Source organism: Fukomys damarensis, unplaced genomic scaffold (assembly GCF_012274545.1).
Source record: "Fukomys damarensis isolate Sample0158 unplaced genomic scaffold, DMR_v1.0_HiC HiC_scaffold_13, whole genome shotgun sequence".
In the NCBI taxonomy this organism is placed as follows: Eukaryota; Metazoa; Chordata; class Mammalia; order Rodentia; family Bathyergidae; genus Fukomys; species Fukomys damarensis.
The window spans coordinates 22,781,138-22,801,577 of NW_022900925.1; the positions used below are offsets into that span (position 1 = coordinate 22,781,138).

A 20,440-nucleotide genomic window follows, 5' to 3' on the forward strand; every position below is an offset into this window, starting at 1 on the left:
CAAATGTTTATTGTTATAGACTTGTTATGTTAGAAATAGTCTGTAATTTTGATCTTTTTCTTATTATAGCTACATGGATTCCTAAGTGAGTCAGGATACATACATACTTTCTTGTCTAGGGGAGCAGGGTTTAATTCACCATACTCTTAATGAAGAATATATTTGAAATACTATATTTCATTGAGCCCACAATTCTTTTTATAAGATTCATGATTATTTTCTATATTGCTAGAAAAGAAAATTGATTCCTATTAAACTGCCAGGCTTTTAGTTGTAAAATGCGTCCAGGTTATAGAGATATCAGTGTAAATAACTATGCAACTTATATAATGAATTATGGTAATATAACCACCTTGACTTTTCATAATCCTTTGTCAGAAGCTTCTACATGCTGTCTGATTTTATTCTCACACTGAAACTAACCTATGATGTGGATTAAATTTTCCTGTCTTCTAGCTCCAACACTTTTGAGGAGGCTGAGGCAGGAGAACTGCAAATTCTAAGCTAGCCTGGCTACATAGTGAATTTAATGGCATAGCAAGAACCTGTCAAAAATTAAAACAAGAAAAATTATCCCTAGTTTTCAGATGAAGAAACTGAATATCACAGAGAATATATGTTTTCTTAGCATTGTATACTAGTGAACTAGAGTCTCAAGACTACATATTCTTACTCCAAGGCATGTGATATGATTGACAGTGTCATCACTTTATACATACACACCTGCACCTCTAGAAAAATATTTGGCCTACATTTTTCTCTCTGCTACCTTATGTATGTATTTCATATTCAAACTTCACTTGTTATGGCTATATGTATATCTTGATTTTATTGGTAGTTTTGAGTATTATTAAAATGGTTATTAAAATATATTTTAATAGTAAATTATATGTGACTGTTAATATTTTAATTCTCAGTTTCTTAGTCAGCTATATAAAGTATTGGTAGTGATTAATATATGTTTTGAAAGAATTTGTTTTTATCTGACTAGGTAAAATGTTCAGGAACAGTTATGAGCTGCGATCTATGAGTGATCCAGCAAAGGTTGATTGTTTGTCAGAGTTACACTGTGCTGGGTGCTTCAAGGTTGTATCTGTTTCTTTCTCAGGTGGTGGCTAATGCTGTAGCAGCATTGTCTGAAATTAGTGAGTCTCACCCAAACAGCAACTTACTTGATTTGAACCCACAGAACATTAATAAGCTGCTGACCGCTCTGAATGAGTGCACCGAATGGGGCCAGATTTTCATCCTGGACTGCTTGTCTAATTATAACCCTAAAGATGACCGGGAAGCTCAGAGGTCAGTTTGTTTTCTGGGACAGTATCTGATAATCTTGCCTGAGTCGGTAGGTGATAGTGTCTGCTCTTAGAAGATGAGTCTATCAGGTTGAGGAAGGTCAGTGACCTGTTGGGTCAACATCAGTATCCCCAGATATTTTCCCACTGGATTTAGAAACATAATAGAGTAAACCATCCCCCCCAGAAAAGCAGCTTCTAAGAAATGTATGTTTTTCATTTCTTGTTTGAACAGTGCAGTTACTTTTGCTTATATCTCCCTCATCACTGTTTCTCGTCTCCTAGTTCCTGGCCATTTGTGAAAAAGCTTATTGAATGTCTATGTAGGGACACATTTTTCATTGTGTCAGATACTTAGTAGCATCATGCTAGTCAGTGAACTGTGCTATACCTATAATTTAGTACTAGAAAAAGTATGTTAACAGCAAAATATTCACTGTTTCCCATGACATAGATAGCATGTCAGTGTCAGTTTGGAGCTTTTGGGAGGCATGCTCAGCCCTTTACCACTTCACTGTTGCAGATTTTCTTTGACTGTCAGAAATTGACTACTAAATTTCATCTACACATACATTTTCATTTACAAATTAGAGTTATCACAGTTTTTATTGAACATTTTGTGTAGATAAGCACTGTACTAGGCAAAGTACTTCTGAAGAAATGTTGGCTCTTCATTAAAGTTGACATATTTTAATTATGGTAGATAAGAACCTTCCTTGCCTGGCTGAAGCTGATTTCCAAGCTACTAGAATGTAAGTGCTTTTCACTTGTCTGGGAAATTATTCCCTCTGGACTTAACTAAAGCCCCTGATAGTTTCTTTCCATCATTTTTCAACATATTTTGAAACAAACTTTACGGAGAAGTTTATTTTCTGCTCGTCATTGACATTGTACTTAATCATTCATTCAGCAAATATTTATTAAGCCCATGCTGTATGCCAGGCACTTCTCAGCCCTGAAGATAAATATAATAGGACAGACAAAACTCATGGCCTCCATGGAGCACTTATTCTGAGGGATGTGTATATACTATAGTATATATAATATTTTCAGGTGGTGATGAGTGCTAACAAGAAAGATAAAGTAGGGGCAGGGATTTAGCTCAGTGGCACCGTGCCTGCCTCACAAGTGTAAGATCCTGAATTCAATCCCCAGTACCAAAAATAAAAAAATAAAAATATAAAATAAGGAAGAGATCTAACAAATGCTGGGCATTTGGGGTGAGGGGTTGTGGGGTTTTTTTGTTTTGTTTTTAGGGTTCTTTGGGGGTTTTTTTAGTAGTCAACAGAGGCATTGTTGACAAAGTGGTTATTTGTATGAAGCTCTAAAGGAGGTCAGGAGCCAGCCAAATACATATAGGAAGAAGGGAGAGTAACATAGGTCTACTTATATCCTTAATAGTAGTAAGCAAGCTCCTTAAATTGTCTAAAGAGCTATCAAAATAATTGCTGGACATTGCATAGATGATTCAGTACCCAAGATTTCACCATGATTTTAAGCATAGGTGGGAAGTACTAGGAGAAAGGGAAGAAGTTGAAAGAATATTGCAATGGTGTTCTGGTAGTTTCCAAAACAAACCCTTTTTGGAGCTTCCCTTACTATCCTAAAGATGGGGTTGGGTAGTTTGTTTTTTTTTTTTTTCCTGCCAACCCACCTCCTTCATCTTACTGTGAAACCTTAAATCACAAGTGGGTTGATAACTTTCACTATGAAATACCTCTTAGAATACTGAATTTGACTTTCTATAGGTTGAGTAGAAATGGGCTGTGAGGCAGGGAGCCCTAACATAATATGGGGAGACAAAGAGGACTATAAAACAAGAAGGTAAATGGTGTGAGCTCAAGTGTTGGGGTATTGATAATTTCCTTCCAGTTTGAACATCCCCTGTTGCTGGTTCCTAAAGTCTTCTGATATCCCTGCTCTGCCTGTATTTTGCTGGGAATGAGGCTTCTGTTGTGTTGGATCCCAATTTGACCTAAGCATGGAGCTTTGACTTTTCTCACTGATTCTTTAAATATCTTAATACTTGGGCCATGGGACTCTGAAATATTACCTTATAAAAGGGGATTGAGCACAGAAATTATGATAGAGGGGATATTAATTTTCCTTTTCTACCCTCAGCATCTGTGAGCGGGTAACTCCCCGGTTATCCCATGCCAACTCAGCAGTGGTGCTTTCAGCAGTAAAAGTCCTAATGAAATTTCTGGAATTGTTACCCAAGGATTCTGACTACTACAATATGCTGCTGAAGAAGTTAGCTCCTCCACTTGTTACTTTGCTATCTGGGGAACCAGAAGTACAGTATGTTGCCCTGAGGAACATCAACTTAATTGTCCAGAAAAGGTTGGGAAACAATTGGTGATTATGTTTTTTGAATTAAAGTTAATGTCAGTGTTCAGTTGGTCAGTATTACGTACTTTTTAAGGTATGGAAATGAATATGTTAAATAGCAGATCACCCTACCCAGAATCAGTAGGCCATCAGTAGATGTCAGTATGTTCCTATTATAAATGTCTGGTGGGCCAGGGATTTAGCTCAGTGATTCTGCAAGTGCAAGGACCTGAGTTCAATCCCCGGTACCAAAAAAAAAAAAAAAAAAAAAACATAAAATAAATGCTTGGTATTGCTCTACAGACAAGGTTGTTTTCTGAAGGGTCTTTTTCTGGTCTACTATCTAGAGCCTGCGCGATACCGTCAGGCAGATAGAATTAGATTTGTTGTTATTCCAGCAGCTTTTCATGGCAACATGTACACTGATTCTTAAACAAGATAAAAATAGTCTGCCAAATGGAACTGATAAGAACAGAGGGGCTGGAGGTGGCAGAGCTCAGTAGTAGAGCTTGCCCAGAATGTGAGGTTCTGAGTTTGATCCCTAGTGCCACACACCAAGAAAAAGTGTAGAGTAAGTTTGTGAGACTTTTTCTTAGGGGAAATGTACAGATTAGATTACTATTACAAACTCATAGGGACATAAATATAATCCTCACTGTTCTTGCTTGTGTTTCTGTATAACACAGGCCTGAAATCTTAAAGCAGGAAATAAAAGTCTTCTTTGTGAAGTACAATGATCCCATCTATGTTAAACTGGAGAAGTTGGACATCATGATTCGCCTGGCATCCCAAGCCAACATTGCTCAGGTCAGACTTTAAACAATCTCAAATTTGTGATGCTCTAGATCTTAAGGTCTGGCCTTAAGAAGAAGCTAGACCATAAGAGTGCTATTTGAGAATTCTTAATGGCTATCCACTTCCTGGATGTTTGACAGGTTCTGGCAGAACTAAAGGAATATGCTACTGAGGTAGATGTTGACTTTGTTCGCAAAGCTGTGAGGGCCATTGGACGATGTGCCATCAAGGTGGAGGTAAGTGTCCAGTGGCAGCTGAAATCATACATTATGAGATTCTGGATGTTCTCTTTATTCCTTTCTTTAAAATATAATTTTTGCATTTATCAAAATAATAAAAAATATAGTTAATAGATTATAAAGTTTTCAATGAAAAGCAGGTGTTCCTGGTCTATCCTTTTTCTACCTATCACCTCTTCCTAGAGAGATTAATTTTTGACTCTTAAGTTTTGTTTTGATTATTTTTTTGAAACTTATATTATCTCTTAAAAACATGCTATTATTTGATGATTTACCAGTTACAGATTGTCTTTTAACTTTCTGCTATAAAATAAGAGCTGAGTTCAAATATTTCACCATTCCTGCTTCTCCTATTTTCTAGGATAGTTATATCATGAGGTTTCTGTAAATTAAGATAAGATGCCTTTATTTTTTGTTCTTCCTAATACAAGTTTATGAAACTTATGCATGTTATGTAAGTATGTTGGATAAATACAATACAAATGATTGCATCTTCTTATATATACTTGTGTCTTTTCTGGAGTTTTTTTTCCTGGAGTTTCTTAAATTGCCTCTATTTTTTTCTTTGCATGTTTATCTTAATTACACCCCTATCTTCTTCCAGCTTCTCAAGTATAGTATCAAATCTGTAAACCACCTGTTGTCCTACACACCCTTTTCTCTTCCAGTCTTGTTTGTTCTAATCTGGCTGGTTGTTTTCTTGGCCTTTGTACATTATTCCATACAGCCTCTCTTTATTGCTTCTGCTTATTATTGCTATTTTTTTTCAGTGTGTGTGTGAAGCAATAGCTTCTTGAATCTCTGAAGAAAGGAATTATGATTTTTTTGTTTTATTTCTACATCTTGAATATCATTTTTCAGGGTTATTTATGGTATGAATTATATATCTCTATATATAATTTTTAAAAATTGAGATGTTACCATGAATGAAGTTCATCCTAGTTAAGAATGAAGTAATAGGGGCTGGGGATTTAGCTCAGTGGTTCTGCCGCCTGCCTCACAAGAACAAGGACCCAAGTTTGATCCCCGGTACCAAAGAATGAAGTAATAGGGTTGGGAATTTAGCTCAGAGGTGCCACCACCTGCCTCACATACATAATGTCCCTAGTTCAATCCCCAGTACAAAGAAAAGAATAAAGTAATATAAAAGTGCTTAGGACGTCCCTGTACATAGGCAGAGCTATGGACTAGCAAGTTTCTGCTTCAGGGCAGAAAGTCTACTTGGAAGGTCTCTTAAAAAACCCTGTGGTTTGAGAGCATGAATTGGTTTCTGGCTTGGCTGAACTATTCCAGTAGCTATTATGGGCTATAATTTATATTGCCCTGTTTCATCAGTCACCAATCCTCCACCTGTTTTCCTTATTCAGAAATTTGTTATAATTTATGACAGCCTCTGTTCACTGTTACGGTCTTCAAAGCCCCATACTTATTCTTGGCTACTTGATGACAGGCAGTTCTGCTTAGAGTCAGAGGACTGGACTATATGACATCTCAAGGATACTAAAAAAATTGTACAATATGATCAGTACTTTGTGGAACAGAAGACCAGGCTATATCAGAAGTTTCTATGAAATTCGAGTTCTTCATTGGCCTTGTTATGCAGTAGTGCTTCATGTATTTACCATTAATAAATCATCTAGTAGACTAGTTGTTACAGCAAGAAGTTAATTAGTCCTGGTTTCAACTCCCATTTCTACTATTTCAGTTACTTCGGATATTTAATACAGTTCTGTAGCTTTGTTTGAGAAATTGAAAAACCTGTTTATTGAGTCTTGCTACATTATATCTTTTTATTACCACACTTAATATACTTTATATTTCTTTTTCCAGTATCTTACAATTGTCCTAATACACAATTGTCTTAATATCATACAGTTGTCTTAATTTACAGAGAGATTTTGGTAGCCTAAGAGTGAAGTTGCTTTTGCTTTTCATTGTATACATAACCATTTCTTTTACCAGACTATCATTGTGTTGACTTCTCTGAAAAAGATTTAAGGAGTAATAACAAAATCTGTAATACATTCCCTAGTTTAAAGAAATTTTCTAGGCCTGGAATTACTAGAAAATGTTCTCAAAGCATCCAGGTTTCTAGAGGCTGATGGTGCGATGAGTTGTAGCTAATAGAAAGGTTCTCTGTTGTTTTCTGGAAAAGACAAGCTTCTGATGGCTTTTCTTCTTTTAATGGTCCTTATGGGAGTATGAGAGAAGTTTGTGGGAATAAACTTTCTCAGGAAACTTAAGAATTCTGACTTTCTTATCTGGATTTACTTTGGAACTCAGTTAGAGTTGTTTCAAATGAAAGTTAACAGTTTGAAAGAGCTGCCTCACCCTAACACAATTACTGGATCAGAAGGGTCAATGATTATCTTTCTGTAATTAACTCATCCATGGGACAAGGATAAGCACTCACAAAGAATTCTAGTGAGCATTCTGTATAGCTTTAAACTGATCTGCTGCTTTCTTTCATTGAATCTTTCCTTTATAAATGTGCAGCCAGTTTTAAAACTATGACAAATGAACTGGGCATGGTGACATACGCCTGTAATCCCAGCACTTGGGAGGCTGAGGTAGGAGGATTGCTGTGAGTTCGAGACCAGCCTGGGCTACATAGTGAGTTCCAGGTCAGCCTCAACCACATAGTGAGACCCTGTCTCATAATTTAAACAAAAAACTATGACAAATGAGAGAATACAATTTTTAGTTTAAGGCTTAGCTAAGAGAATAGGGCCTATTGGAAAGTTCAGATGGCTTTAAAAGTTATTATAATTGTTAATACAGGTATTTCTTTTTTTCTTTGGGTTGTTTTTTTTTTTTTGGTACCAGGGTCTTTGTGCTTCCAAGGCAAGTGGCAGAACCACTGAGCTAAATCCCCCGCCCTAAATAGGTATTTCTATGTTGCTATAAAGTATCATGAGGTAAGAAAAAAAGTATAATTTTGTTGTATTAAGTTAGTTAGGTTAATTATTAAGCCATAATTATTAAGCCCTGGAAAAGCAACTCCATTCTTTTTTTTTTTTCAGTAATTTCTGTTTCTTTGAGGAAGACATAAACTCTTGGCCCTTTTTTTGTTTTCCAAGTGAAATGAATTAATTTTATTTGCTTGAGATAGATTAAGGCACTAAGACCAGAATTCTGTTCTTCACTTCCTAGTATTCTGTTCTTTAAATATTTACCATTGGGCCAGGGATGTAGCTCAGTGGTTCCACCATTTGCCTTGCAAGCACAAGGGCCCAAGTTCGATCCCCAGTACCAAAAAAATACCCAAAAACTAAATATTTACCATTTTCCATTTTTATCAATCAGAATAAGATACTGATATGTCTTGAGGTCCCTTAAGCAAAAAACATTTTCCTGTTAAGAAATCAGTATGTATTCACTACATAAAATCATAAAATAAATTAAACAAATCTAGAATACTCTGCTCTCTCTATACCCTTTACCCTCCCAGTAGACATGATCTGCTAGGTATAATTTTTTAAATCTTGTTTATGTATTTTTCATACACAAGTATAATTTTTAACAAAAAACTAAATCACATTATGAATGCTGTTTATTTACTGTTGTAGTCTGCTCTTGTAGGCTTTTTTTTTTTTTTTTTGGTACAAGGATCTAACTCAGGACCTTGTGTTTTAAGGCACGCATGCTACCATTCAACTAAATCCCCAGCCCTAAGTGTGCTTTTCTAAAACATACTGTATCATATATCTTAAAAATCGTTCCATGTTATTAATAAAACTTTATATCACTTACAGTTTCTGGTTTCATTTATGGACATCATGTGTGTTTGCTTCACAATTTAGCCTTTTCTTTAATGGCCCTTATTGGGAGTATGAGAGTATATGGGAATAAACCTCAACTCTTTTTTCAAATAGGATAATAAGTAGTATTTTTGTCTTGTCGCCAAATCTTTGAACTCTAGTTGTGGTGGGGCATTGGGGAACTGCTTGTTAATGTTTTCAGTATGTATTTTCCATTTTGGGTTTTTGGTAATGCAATATATTAACCTTTCTTCTAGCTAACATTACTTTTCCCAGTTTGTTTTCCTTGATGTACGGGAAGTTTATATTATGTAGCGAATACAATTTGGTTTTCTTTCTTAGTGACACACCCAGAAAGTTGTGCTTCACCTCAAATTATATAAAATTCATTTTTATTCTCTACTTCTATGTCGCTGATTTTGTTACTTTTAAACATTGTTAATTGGGAAATAATTTTGGTGAAAGATTTCAGTTGGGTAGATCAAACACCTAAACAACACCCTTTGCTTACTGTTATGAAATTTTGTCTTTATCATACACTAATTACATATGTATATGTTTCTGGACTTCTAAGATAACAGCAATAGGATGTTTACTCTTACTGCTCTGACATATTACTTTTAATTTTTTGTTTTTTGAGACAGGGTCTCTCTATGTAGTTGAGACTGACCTGGAACTCACTATGTAGCCCAGGCTGGTCTTGAACTCACAGTGATTTTCCTGCCTCAACCTCCCGAGTGCTGGGATTACAGGCGTGTGCCACCACGCCTGTCTACTTTTAATATTTTTTTAAAAAATATTATTGTAATGATAATTTGCTAGAGGATTAGTATTCTAGACATCAGTGTTTTTAAATGTTGATACATCACAAGAAACAGCCTTTAGTTTGTCTCTACTACAATAATGACTCAAGGATTCATTTAAATACCAGGTTTACATCAAGCCCTGTGTTTACCACTTACCTGTTTTACCTAGTTTATGATACTTCAGTTGTTACAGCAAGCCATATCCTGCATACTTTATGATTTATCATAACATAGTTTCTGTTTTACTGTTACGATAACTTAGCACAGGAGTTACCAGCTGAAAATGAATGATGTAGAGCAAGTAAACAGAATCAGAAAAGGAACATTAAAAGATTGCTGAATCATTTCATGGTGCAATCACATCATTGTATGTCCTCATACAAATAATGTAAAGATGAAATTTTGAAGTAATTAGCATGCTTAAAAGATGTTATTAAGGACATTTTTTTGTTCCTGGTTTATCTCTTCCCTCTTTCTCCCTCAGGCCCATGGGATACTGTTGTTTTTTCAATGTAAGTCCCACATAATGTCTCAGTGGAGTAGTCTTGTGGGTATATCTGACAGATAAAGTTTTTGTTTGTTTTTTTTATTGCCACAGTACCATTACCATATTCAGTAACTGGCAGTAATTCTTAATCTTACTGAATACCTAGTTCATATTTAATTTCCTCTAATTGGTATCACAATTTCTTTACAGTCAGCTTATTCAACTCAAAATCTAAACAAGTTCCACACATTGCACTTTGTTAATATATCTCTTAAGTCTTTTTGCTCACTTAAAGAGTTGCTTCTGGAATTTCCCAGAGACTCAGTTTGGCTTGTTATATTTTAATGATGCTATTTATCTCATTCTGTCCCCTTTATTTTATTTTCATTCTGTCCCCTTTAAATAATTAAATCTAAAGCCTTGATAATATTTATGTTAAAAGTTTTGGGCAAGAAGCTGGACATGGTAGTACACACCTGTAATCTTAGTACTCAGGAAGCTGAGGCAGGAGGGTTGTTATGAGTTTAAGGCTAGCCTGGGGTACATAATGAATTCAGGGCCAGCCTGTACTATATAGTGAGACCTTGTGTCCAAAAATAAAAAGTTTTGGGCAAAAATACTTTTAGATAATTTTGTGTACTTCCTGTTGCATCTTATCAGGAAACATATAATGTGGTGACTAATAATAGATCATTGTAATATATAACAGATTAGTTTTTTATTTTTTTAGGATCTATTTTGGAATTTTCTTTTCAAAAGCTACTGCATATTGTTTCAATGTATTTGGTTTTTGTCCATTTATATTCTGCCGTATTCTCTCTATTAATAAAAGATTAATAGATTAAGTTCCCTTTTATAGATAAATTATAGGAAGGGGCCGGGGATTTAGCTCAGTGGTTCGGTGGCCTGCCTTGCAAGTGCAAGGACCCGAGTTCAATCCCCAGTACCCCCAAAAAATAAATTTTAGGCTAAGAAAATATACTTTATCGAAGGCCATAGACTTTGCATAGTCCTAAGACGATAGATTAACTAGTAGTTCTTAGAGTAGTGTGGATCCCAAATACCTTTGAAAATAAAATGAAAACTGTGAAGCTTGCTCCTGGAAGATACGGTTGGGTGCTCATGTAAAATTTGGCAATTCATTTTGGGAGTTTTAAAGACACCGTGTGCTGCCTCTGCTTATCCAGGAATTTCAGTTAATGACCTTTTGCTTTGGCTTATTCTTTAATCTTTATTCTTTCTTCCTATCCTGGCTTACTCTTTCTTATTTTCACCTCCCACTTATCCCAAAAGACTTTTTAATTTGAAGTGACTCATATATCAGTATATTTTTTAATGAGTAAAATTTGGAATGTATCCAGAACTTCTGATGTAGATGACCCAGCCTCTGGTATAGCTTGATCAAATTTAGTGCTTGGAGGCTTAGTTGCTACAGTACCTGTACATTTCATTGTTTTATATTGAGATAGTATTATGGAGTGAATCATCTAACTTCTCATTTTGTATGTTCCTATTCCTAGCAATCTGCAGAGCGCTGTGTAAGCACATTGCTTGACCTAATCCAGACCAAAGTAAATTATGTGGTCCAAGAGGCAATTGTTGTCATCAGGGATATCTTCCGCAAGTACCCCAACAAGTATGTCCTAACTCTTCTAATCCTCTTCTACAAATCATTTAGGAAATGTTTTAAGTAAGATGCTTTGAGAATGGATAGGTAAGAACTATTCTTTTTAGAATACTTTATTAAAAATCAGAGATATATGAAGTAGTTAGCACAGGGGCTAAAACCTGATTTTCCCCTCTGTTTTATTATTTTTAGAAATAAAGCCTTGCCTAAATATGTGTGTCTTTTGGCGTAAAGTTGACATATTAGATTATTTGGTGGCAAAGTTACCATTAAATAGGAAACGTAGTTCAAATTGTCTGAGCATGCTCTCATTTCATGTCTATTGTGTAGACATAACTAATGATTATGCAATTTATCCTCTCAGAAATGTCACAGTTTGAATGATAAATAATATGGCCACCTTACCATGAAAGCTAGGAAGGTAATAGCTATGACTTCATGTTGCATGTGACCTGCCACTTTGTGGAAATTTATACCTGATGTAACAATAATTACCAGGCCTAAGTCTTTTCTGAAGAGTTGTAGTGGCTCCTGTACAGATATACAAAAGCTGCATTTTCACTTCTTAGGTTTTTTCAGATTGAAGCTTCTTGGTTTATAAAGTAAAAAATGCTTTAGGTGTGATTTGCATTTCAAAAATCTGAGTGGAATAAGAGCAGGTCTTTTGAATATCCTAAATCTCATTCTGCATTATAGTCATAGAGTTATCTTGTGCTGAAGTTTCTGGATAGTCTTAAAGACAGTGTTCAATGACCTGGCTCCTGTGGCCCACACTTTAATCTCAATACTCTGAGAGGTTGAATTAGAAGTACAAGTTTGAGCCCAGCCTAGAAAACTTAGCAACTTAGTGGGACCCTGTCTCAAAATAAAAACGGTTGAGGATATAGTTCAGGTTAAGGCCCTGGGTTCTGTTGTCAGTACCAGGGCAGGGTGGAGGTGGGGATAAAAATATTTTGTTGAAAAATCATTATTAAACATTTTTATATATGTATAGATTTTTTAAATTTTAGAAATGGTATTTTTGGAAAGAGGACCATAAACTTTTTCATTGTCCTAGAAAAGAGGAAGGTCAGGTTTCTAAACTTTTGGATTAAGGGTGGAAATGTGTATCTCAATATGACTGATAAAGAAATGTGACTGATTTGTGTTAAGGGGTTTTGATAGCAATCAAGAGCTTCTTTTAATCAGGAAGTAGGTCAGACAAGTGTAGTATTCAACTGCCCAAATCTAATTTATTGTTCACTATCATTATACTAGCCAAGGAGATGGACTCAGCATGGTGAAAATATAAGGGATCTTAGATCTGTAAAAGTAAAAATTAAGTATTTGCAGCACATATTTCCTTGGAGAAACAAGTCATTAGTGTTTGTTTCTTGAGGAGAACATACAGATCTCTTTTATAAAAAAGAAAAATAGGTAGAACAAGAAACAAAGTAACTGTTTCTGATTTGAGCACTGTTGTTTTCCAGCTACATTTTCCTAAAAATTAAGTGGGGTTTTAGTTCCCTTTTACCATGAATGCAAAATGGCATGATGTGAGAATTCCCTGCTCTAGTTATAAGAAAGATTGTTAAACACAAGACAGATGCTGATGTTATACCACAGATTGATTTTTTTTTCCTTGTGAGAAGGATAACTAATGGATTTTTATTAAAGTTTAATGTCATTATTAAACTGTAACTGAGGAGAAATTTAAAACATTTATAATATCCTGACTTAAAGCCCGTACATTCTCTTGAGTAAAAGCCTTTATAATTCAGTGGTTTACTCTAGGGTCCCTTGAACATGATTTTGCCTTTAGTCTTTACTGTTAAATGCAGTTCTTAGTTTTGTCTTCTGTAGCCATAGTCCTTCTTATTGTTTTCAGGTATGAAAGTATTATTGCCACTCTCTGTGAGAATTTAGATTCACTGGATGAGCCAGATGCACGAGCAGCCATGATTTGGATCGTGGGAGAATATGCTGAAAGAATCGACAATGCAGATGAGTTACTAGAGAGCTTCTTGGAGGGCTTTCATGACGAAAGTACCCAAGTAAGTTCTCATCTGTCTTATGTTCTACATCTCTTTGGGAAGATACCAGAAAAAACAAAAGGCAGTTTCTTTGTGCATGTACATTATTTGTTCATTTTCTCCCAAGATTTTTTTTTCTAGTATGACAAAGCTGTATAACTGAGACCACTTTAATGAGCATTAGAAGCACCCAGAGGGCATATTAAAGCATATGTTGCTGGATCTCACCTTCTGAAATCTGAGTCAGTAGGTCTGAGATGAGTATTTCTTACAGGATTTAGGTGGCTGCTACTGCTGCTGCTATTCCTTCTCCTCACTTTATTGGCCACTGGTTTAGAACAGTAATCCCCTTTTTATTTTCTGTAACTAGGATGGTTACATAGTCTTGTTAGTAATCACTGTGGCTCATTATGTACGGGATTTTCATGTGCTGCTATGGTGAAGTTTGGAAAGCTTCTCTTACGAATGATTAGAGTTCTTCTTGTTCCTCTTCTGTAATAAAAATTAGAGCCATCGGACCACAGAAACAGTTAATAAGCCCTTTCCCCATGGTATTTGTGCTTACAGCAAACAGAAGTTTATGTATCTAATTCATAATAGTAATCTCAATAGGCTTAATACAGGAAACACATACAAGATAGTAGATTGTGATTCAGCAGTCCACTTCTCATTGGCTGTGGTCTGATATAACTAACTGTGTAATCATGGTTCTTGCTCCAGCAATGATTCCATAATTTCTCCAAAACATGTAGCTTTGTGATCACTTCGGCAGCACATATACAAACATGTAGCTTTACTTTGCTTTTTCTATATTTTTGTTTGCTTGTTTTTTGTTTTTTGGGGAAGGCTAGTGTTGAACTCAAAGCAATTTTCCTCATTCTCCTGTGTGCTGGGATCATAAGTATCTGCCACCATTCCTGGACAATCTTGTAGCTTTTCATAGAGTAAATAAGAGAATTGGTCAGGAACCAATTTTATCACTGTCAGTATGTTAAGAGTTACTTTAAATATTATAGGTGATAATCTGTCTAAAAAACAAGCCACTTTTGATTCCAGAAATGCAATTAGGGGACACGGGGCTAGTAAGTTTTTACTTGAATAACTTTGTATTTCAGAATGCCATTGGCTACCATTGTTGATATTGGCTGAGTTTTAACCTTTTGTCTCTTAACCAAAATCAGAAAGGCCCCACAGTAATTTATAGGTAGGAGAACACCATTTTGGAGATGATGCCAGGGAATAATATAAATGCCTTTCTTTCATTTTATCAAATTTGTCTGTTTAGGTTCAGCTCACTCTGCTTACTGCCATAGTGAAGCTGTTTCTCAAGAAACCATCAGAAACACAGGAGTTGGTCCAGCAGGTCTTGAGTTTGGCAACACAGGTAAGAAAAAGTGAGAAGTTTATTTGTCTTATTCTCAATTGTAGCACAGGGTCTTGCTATATAATTCAAGCTGGTCTGGATCCTCCTACATCAGCCTACTGAGATGTTTTGGGATTAGAGATGTGCATTACCACACTCAATATTTTTCATTCATTCATTCATTATTTTACTAGGAATTGAACTCAGGGCTTTCATACATAGCTATATCCCCATTTTTATATTTTTTAATTTGAGACAGGGTCTCTCTAAGTTGATCTGGCTGTGATTGAACTTGCAGTCCCCTGGCCTTGGCCTCCCAGAGTACTAGGATTACACGTCTATCACCATATGTCTTCTTTTTGGGGGTGATTAGAAAGATTTATTTTGGCTCATTGTTTTGGGAGGTCACAGCCCACGGTCAGCTAGTTCTGTTGCTTTTAAGCCTGTGCAAAGCAGAAACATATTCTTGTGGTAGAGGATAGGGAGGTTTTAATTGAAAGAAAAATAGTCTTTGGGTCCTTTAAACATTGCCACTTGACATATTCCAAATAGTAGCTGGTTGATACAGCTTTCCAATAGCTGGCTGACTCCAGTTTTCATGGTAATTCATAAAGTTTGAAGTTAGATTCTATAATGTTAGTGATAGATAAACTTTTGTGATAATAACATTCTTTCTTGAATTTTTAGGTATTTTTGGCCCTCTTTGGAATTATTTGGTATTTTTGTTCAGAAGAAAAAGATTCAGATGAATTCTCATTTCAGGAATGTGGGCACTGACCTAAAAGATCAGGTCACCATTTTAGAATGACAGCAGTTAAAATAATTACTTTTTCTAATGTAAATGTGCACAGTGATCATTGTCCTTACTGATTTACTGTTGTTCTTAATTGAATTAGAGAACAGGCTCACTTTAATGGGTGTCAGAGTAAAGTTGCATATTTGCGCATGGATTCTGATTCAGAACTCACGTTATCATTTTTCTCTTTTTTATCTCTTCAGTGGTATACTATCAAAATTCAAAACCCTTTTTCAGTGCTTTGCCTAATTCTAAACTGTCATTTTTAAATGGTTTTATCTCTAAGATTTATTTGTAAGAGCTCTTTGAAATATTTTATCTGTATTGAATTAAACATTCTAGACATCTGTGTTTAGACTGTTGTTGGATAACTTGTGGGTTATTTGTATCTTTGTTACGATAAATTCAAAATAATGTATTTTTCTTTTTCTTGCACTCCTGTTTTAATTTCAAACTTAAATAGTCATATAGAATGACTGGACTGAAGCACCTCACATACTGCCAAATCAGTTTTGAAAAGAATTTGGTCTGTTCCCTCTCCGCACATCTGTAAATAATCAAGAAAATGTTTTTGGTTATATTTTTCAGATGTTCTTAATTCTATCTCCATCTTCTCTGAATATTAAGGCCTCTGTGTTTATATTTATTTAATAGGCAGCATAGAAGAGCTACATTTTTATTTCTTTCAGAGTTCAAACTCAATCTCATTACACATGAGTATTTATAAAAAGCTGACTAAGATAAAATGTTTAGGCAAGATTGCTTAAAGAATAGGTTGACATGCTGTTTATATGGATAGTTTAAATTAATAGAGAGCTGGGTGCCTAGATTGCATTGCATTTTGACCCCTTTCAGAATGGCTTTTACTGAATTATATTGGTACTACAAGCCTGTAGTAAAGGTTATTATAAGAAACTTTTTTAAAAAAATCAAAATCCAAAGGGATCGGGGATTTAGCTCAGAGGTTCTGCCACCTGCCTAGCAAGTGCAAGGACCCAAGTTTGATCCCTGGCACCAAAAAAAAAAAAAAAAATCTATCAAAAACATTAAAATCCTGCTGGGGGAGGTAGCTCAGTAGTGGAGCACTTGCCTGGCACATATGAGGTCTTTCATATATATGAGGTTCAGTCTCCCATAGCACCAAAAAAAAAAAAAAAGTCCTAATTTATTCCATTTTGTGTTCTTCTTTATAATGTCCTGTCAAATTCCTGTCAACTTTTGGATTTTCCTGTGCACTGGTGTGTAATTCATTGCCTCCTTAGTGGCTTAAACCTTCACAACTTCCTAATTCTAGAATTTACTGCTGAGACTAGTATAACATCTTATTAGTACTAATTTTGATGGGGGGAGTGGCACCAGGGATTGAACTCAGGACCTTGCACTTGTGAGACAGCTAAATCCCCAGCCCACTATAGTAATGTTGCTCTTGCTATTAAGCACTTTCCTTATCTTTTTTCTTTTTCTCTCTCTTTCTTTTCTTTTCTTTTCTTCCTTTCCATTTCATTCATTCATTCATATTCTTCCCTTTCTCCCTCTTTCCCTCCCTTCTTTCCTTAGGGCCTTAAGCATGATAAGCAAGCACTCTTATCACTGGTTACATCCTCCTGTTAGAGTTTGCTTTCTTGATTTGATTTGGGGGTCAGGGGGGTTCATGGTGATTATTTTGAGACACCGTCTTGCTGTATAGTGCAGGCTGGCCTTGAACTCATTATATAGTCTAGGCTGGCCTCAGAATCTCAATCCTGTTAGCCTGAACTCACTGTGTATGCCAGGCTGGTCTCACACTCACAGTGATCCTCCTGCCTCAGCCTTCCGAGGGCTGGGATTACAGGCATGCACCACCACGCCCGCTAGAGTTTCTATTTTGGTTCCTTTAAAAAATTCCAACTTATTTATGCTTTATAAAGTTCAAGCTTTGTTTCCAAATGAATGTCTAAATGAGGTTGTTTCAGGTTGCTATTTATAAAATCTTCCAGAAGAGCAAATTATCTCCTAAACACCCCCATTTGATAAAAGCAACCAACTTATGTATGATTTATCAGTCTGCTTTTTTTTTAATCCCAATGCTTCAACTGCTAGACATATTTTGTTATGGCCTACATATATTTTTATGTATATATAAGCACTTCTATTAAAATAATGCAACCTGTGAATATGATAGAGTATCTTGAGATAAAATTTAACTATTTTAATATTTTATTAATGCATCATATTTTTATGCTTTTTTCTTTAATAAATAATCATTATGAGTACAAATTAAATAAGAAGATGTGGTTTTTCTATACAATGGAATACTACTCAGCCATAAAGAATGAGAAATTAGAATCATTCATAGGAAAATGGATACATTTTGAGGATATACTCCTAAGTGAAATAAATAAGTCACATATGTGTAAATACCGAATAGTTTCTCTGGTGTGAAAAACTATAATAGTACTCAAGATCCTAATGGGATAATTAACAATGTGAAATAGGAAGAAAAGGGCTAAAGGTGTAGGGAAAGTGGGAAGGGTAGGGGAAGGGAAAAGAAAAAAAATGTGAGAAAATGAAAAAATGGAATTAAAGTGTTTATAAATGGGGAGGGGAGGAGGCGATGAAGGGAGGGTAGGGACAAAGGGAAAAATGAGAACCAAGACCTGTCATGTAAAGGTACAAGATCCCAATAATGAATGTAACTGTACTGTATACCTAAAATGTACCAATAAACTCAGTTACAAAAAAATAAAATAAAATGGGGCCAGGGATTTAGCTCAGTGGTTCTGCCGCCTGCCTCACAAGCATAAGGACCCAAGTTCAATCCCCGGTACCAAAAAAAAAAATAAATAAATAAATAAATAAAATAAGTGCGAGAAATTTTCTAAAACTATGTGGTAGAAACCATCAAGACATCTTTTGGCTCTTTGAACACCATGAAAGTTGGCAAGAACAAGTGTCTTACACCATGCAGGGAAAAGGGAGTCCAAAAAATTCAGTTGATCCATTTTCTGAGAAAGGGTGGTGTCATGTGGAAGCAGCTCCTCTGTTTAATATAAGAAATACTGGAAAAACACTAGTCATGAAACTCAAGGAACCAAAGTTGCAATTGATGGCCTCAAGAGTCTTGTATTTGAAGTGAGCCTTGTTGATCTGCAAGGTAAAAGTTGCATCTAGAAAATTCAAGCTAATTATTGAGGCTGTTTAGGGTAAAACTACCTAACTTCCATGGGTCTTAATTGTGATAAAATACATTACATGGTCAAAAACTGGCAGACAAAGATTGAACCTCATATTGGTGGCACAGCTACTGATGGTGATTTTCTTTGTCCTCTGCCAATTTTATTTTACTTAAAAAAAAACTGCAACAATGAGAAACAGAATACTTCTTACACTCAGCACCAACAAGTGCACCAAATCTAGAAGGTGGCAGAAATCATAACTCAACAGGTATAGACAGATAACTCAAAAGGAAAGGACACTAAACCAATTCTAGACAGCATTGGAAAAGACATCAAAAAGATTTGTCAGTCTGTTTACCCTCTTCATGATGTCTTTGTTTGAAAACGAGAAAATGCTGAAGAAGCCCAAGTTGATATTGTGAAAACTCACAGAGCTTCATGGTAAAGATAGTAATTCTGGATAGCTGCTGGGGATGAGATAGTACTAAAGTCAAATGAGCTGATGGATATGAGCCACCAGCCTAGGTATCTGTTTAAATTTCAGACCTTTAACGGTGGCTCAACTCTGTGATGAGGGAAAAAAACATACACAGGGTAACTGCTAATATTTAGTTGAATGATATGTGTCTTAAGTGGCTACATTTTGAACCAGTTCACTTGCTCACTTAGAAATTCATATGGAAGGCCTAAAATTGGCCTTTGTAGCCAGAGCCAATTTTGAGACAATGTCTTACTAATTTTCCCAGGCTAGGCTTGAGATTGTGATCCTCCAGCCTCAGCCTTCCGGAGGGCAGGGATCACAAGTGCGCCACCATGCCCAGCTTCAAATTGGCTTTTTTTAATGAAAAGTGTATGTGTGCATGAGAGAGGAAGAAAGGGAGGGGGGAAGCAGGAAAGTGGGGGAGAGAGATAGGAGAGAGTTTTTAAATGCAGAAATTGAAATAGAGATTTAATATTGCCTTTAATAACATACTATTTTAACAACTCATGTGTAAATAAATGCTGGCATGTAGATATACTCTTTCAAGGCAGATGCCAGAGTATTTACTGACACTTTGTAATAATCACAAAAACAATACATTAAAAAATGGGAAGGCAGGGAGAATGAGGTAACAGTCTTTTTTAATTTTTTGGATACTGAGGATTGAACTCAGGACCTTGTGCCTACAAGCCAGGTGCACTGCCACTGGTCTTATGAGGTAACAATCTTAATGTCCATCAATAAGGACTAGTAAAATGGGTACAATAGCAACATATACAATAGAAAACTGGTGATATATGTGTCAATACAGAAAGCAGCTTGAAAAAACTATAACATGAAACTTGCTATTATATAAATAAATATATGTATGCATGGGAGCTCTTTGGATATATATATATATATATACCACACTGCTAATTGTGGCCCTCTTCAGGGGAGGAGGGGAGGAGGTGGTGGAGGGAAAGATTTCTTATTATATTACTTCTCAATTGTGGTATGGCATTGGTAATTTTTTTAGCCATGAACATATTTGTTATTTTAAAACTACCACAACAGAAAATGACCACTAAATTCAAGTGCCATCCTTTTTGAAAGCACTTCGTTGATGCTCTTTTTAATATTGTTCAATTATATAGATAATAGTTCCTCTCACACTATATTGCAATATTTAATATTCTGTGAGCTCCTCAAAGTCAGGAACCATATATTCTGTCTTTATTTCTAGGGCCTAGCCAGTGTCTTCATAGGATATAACAAAAATTTGAATGAGAAAGAAAAGTATAGGTGAAATA

General features: G+C 35.5%; 1 protein-coding gene and 1 pseudogene across 1 annotated transcript in view; both read left to right on the forward strand.

The window, feature by feature from the left end:
• Window positions 1–20,440, forward strand: part of Ap2b1 (adaptor related protein complex 2 subunit beta 1) — a 111,790-nt gene that overhangs the window by 24,985 nt on the left and 66,365 nt on the right. Inside the window, exons 6-12 of the mRNA XM_010621747.3 lie at window positions 1,108–1,299; window positions 3,417–3,638; window positions 4,313–4,433; window positions 4,562–4,657; window positions 11,235–11,350; window positions 13,209–13,374; window positions 14,639–14,737. Of these exons, the coding sequence (XP_010620049.1) occupies window positions 1,108–1,299; window positions 3,417–3,638; window positions 4,313–4,433; window positions 4,562–4,657; window positions 11,235–11,350; window positions 13,209–13,374; window positions 14,639–14,737 (1,012 nt within the window). The remainder of the gene's footprint in view (window positions 1–1,107; window positions 1,300–3,416; window positions 3,639–4,312; window positions 4,434–4,561; window positions 4,658–11,234; window positions 11,351–13,208; window positions 13,375–14,638; window positions 14,738–20,440) is intronic.
• On the forward strand, window positions 18,422–19,192 carry LOC117285840 (annotated as a pseudogene).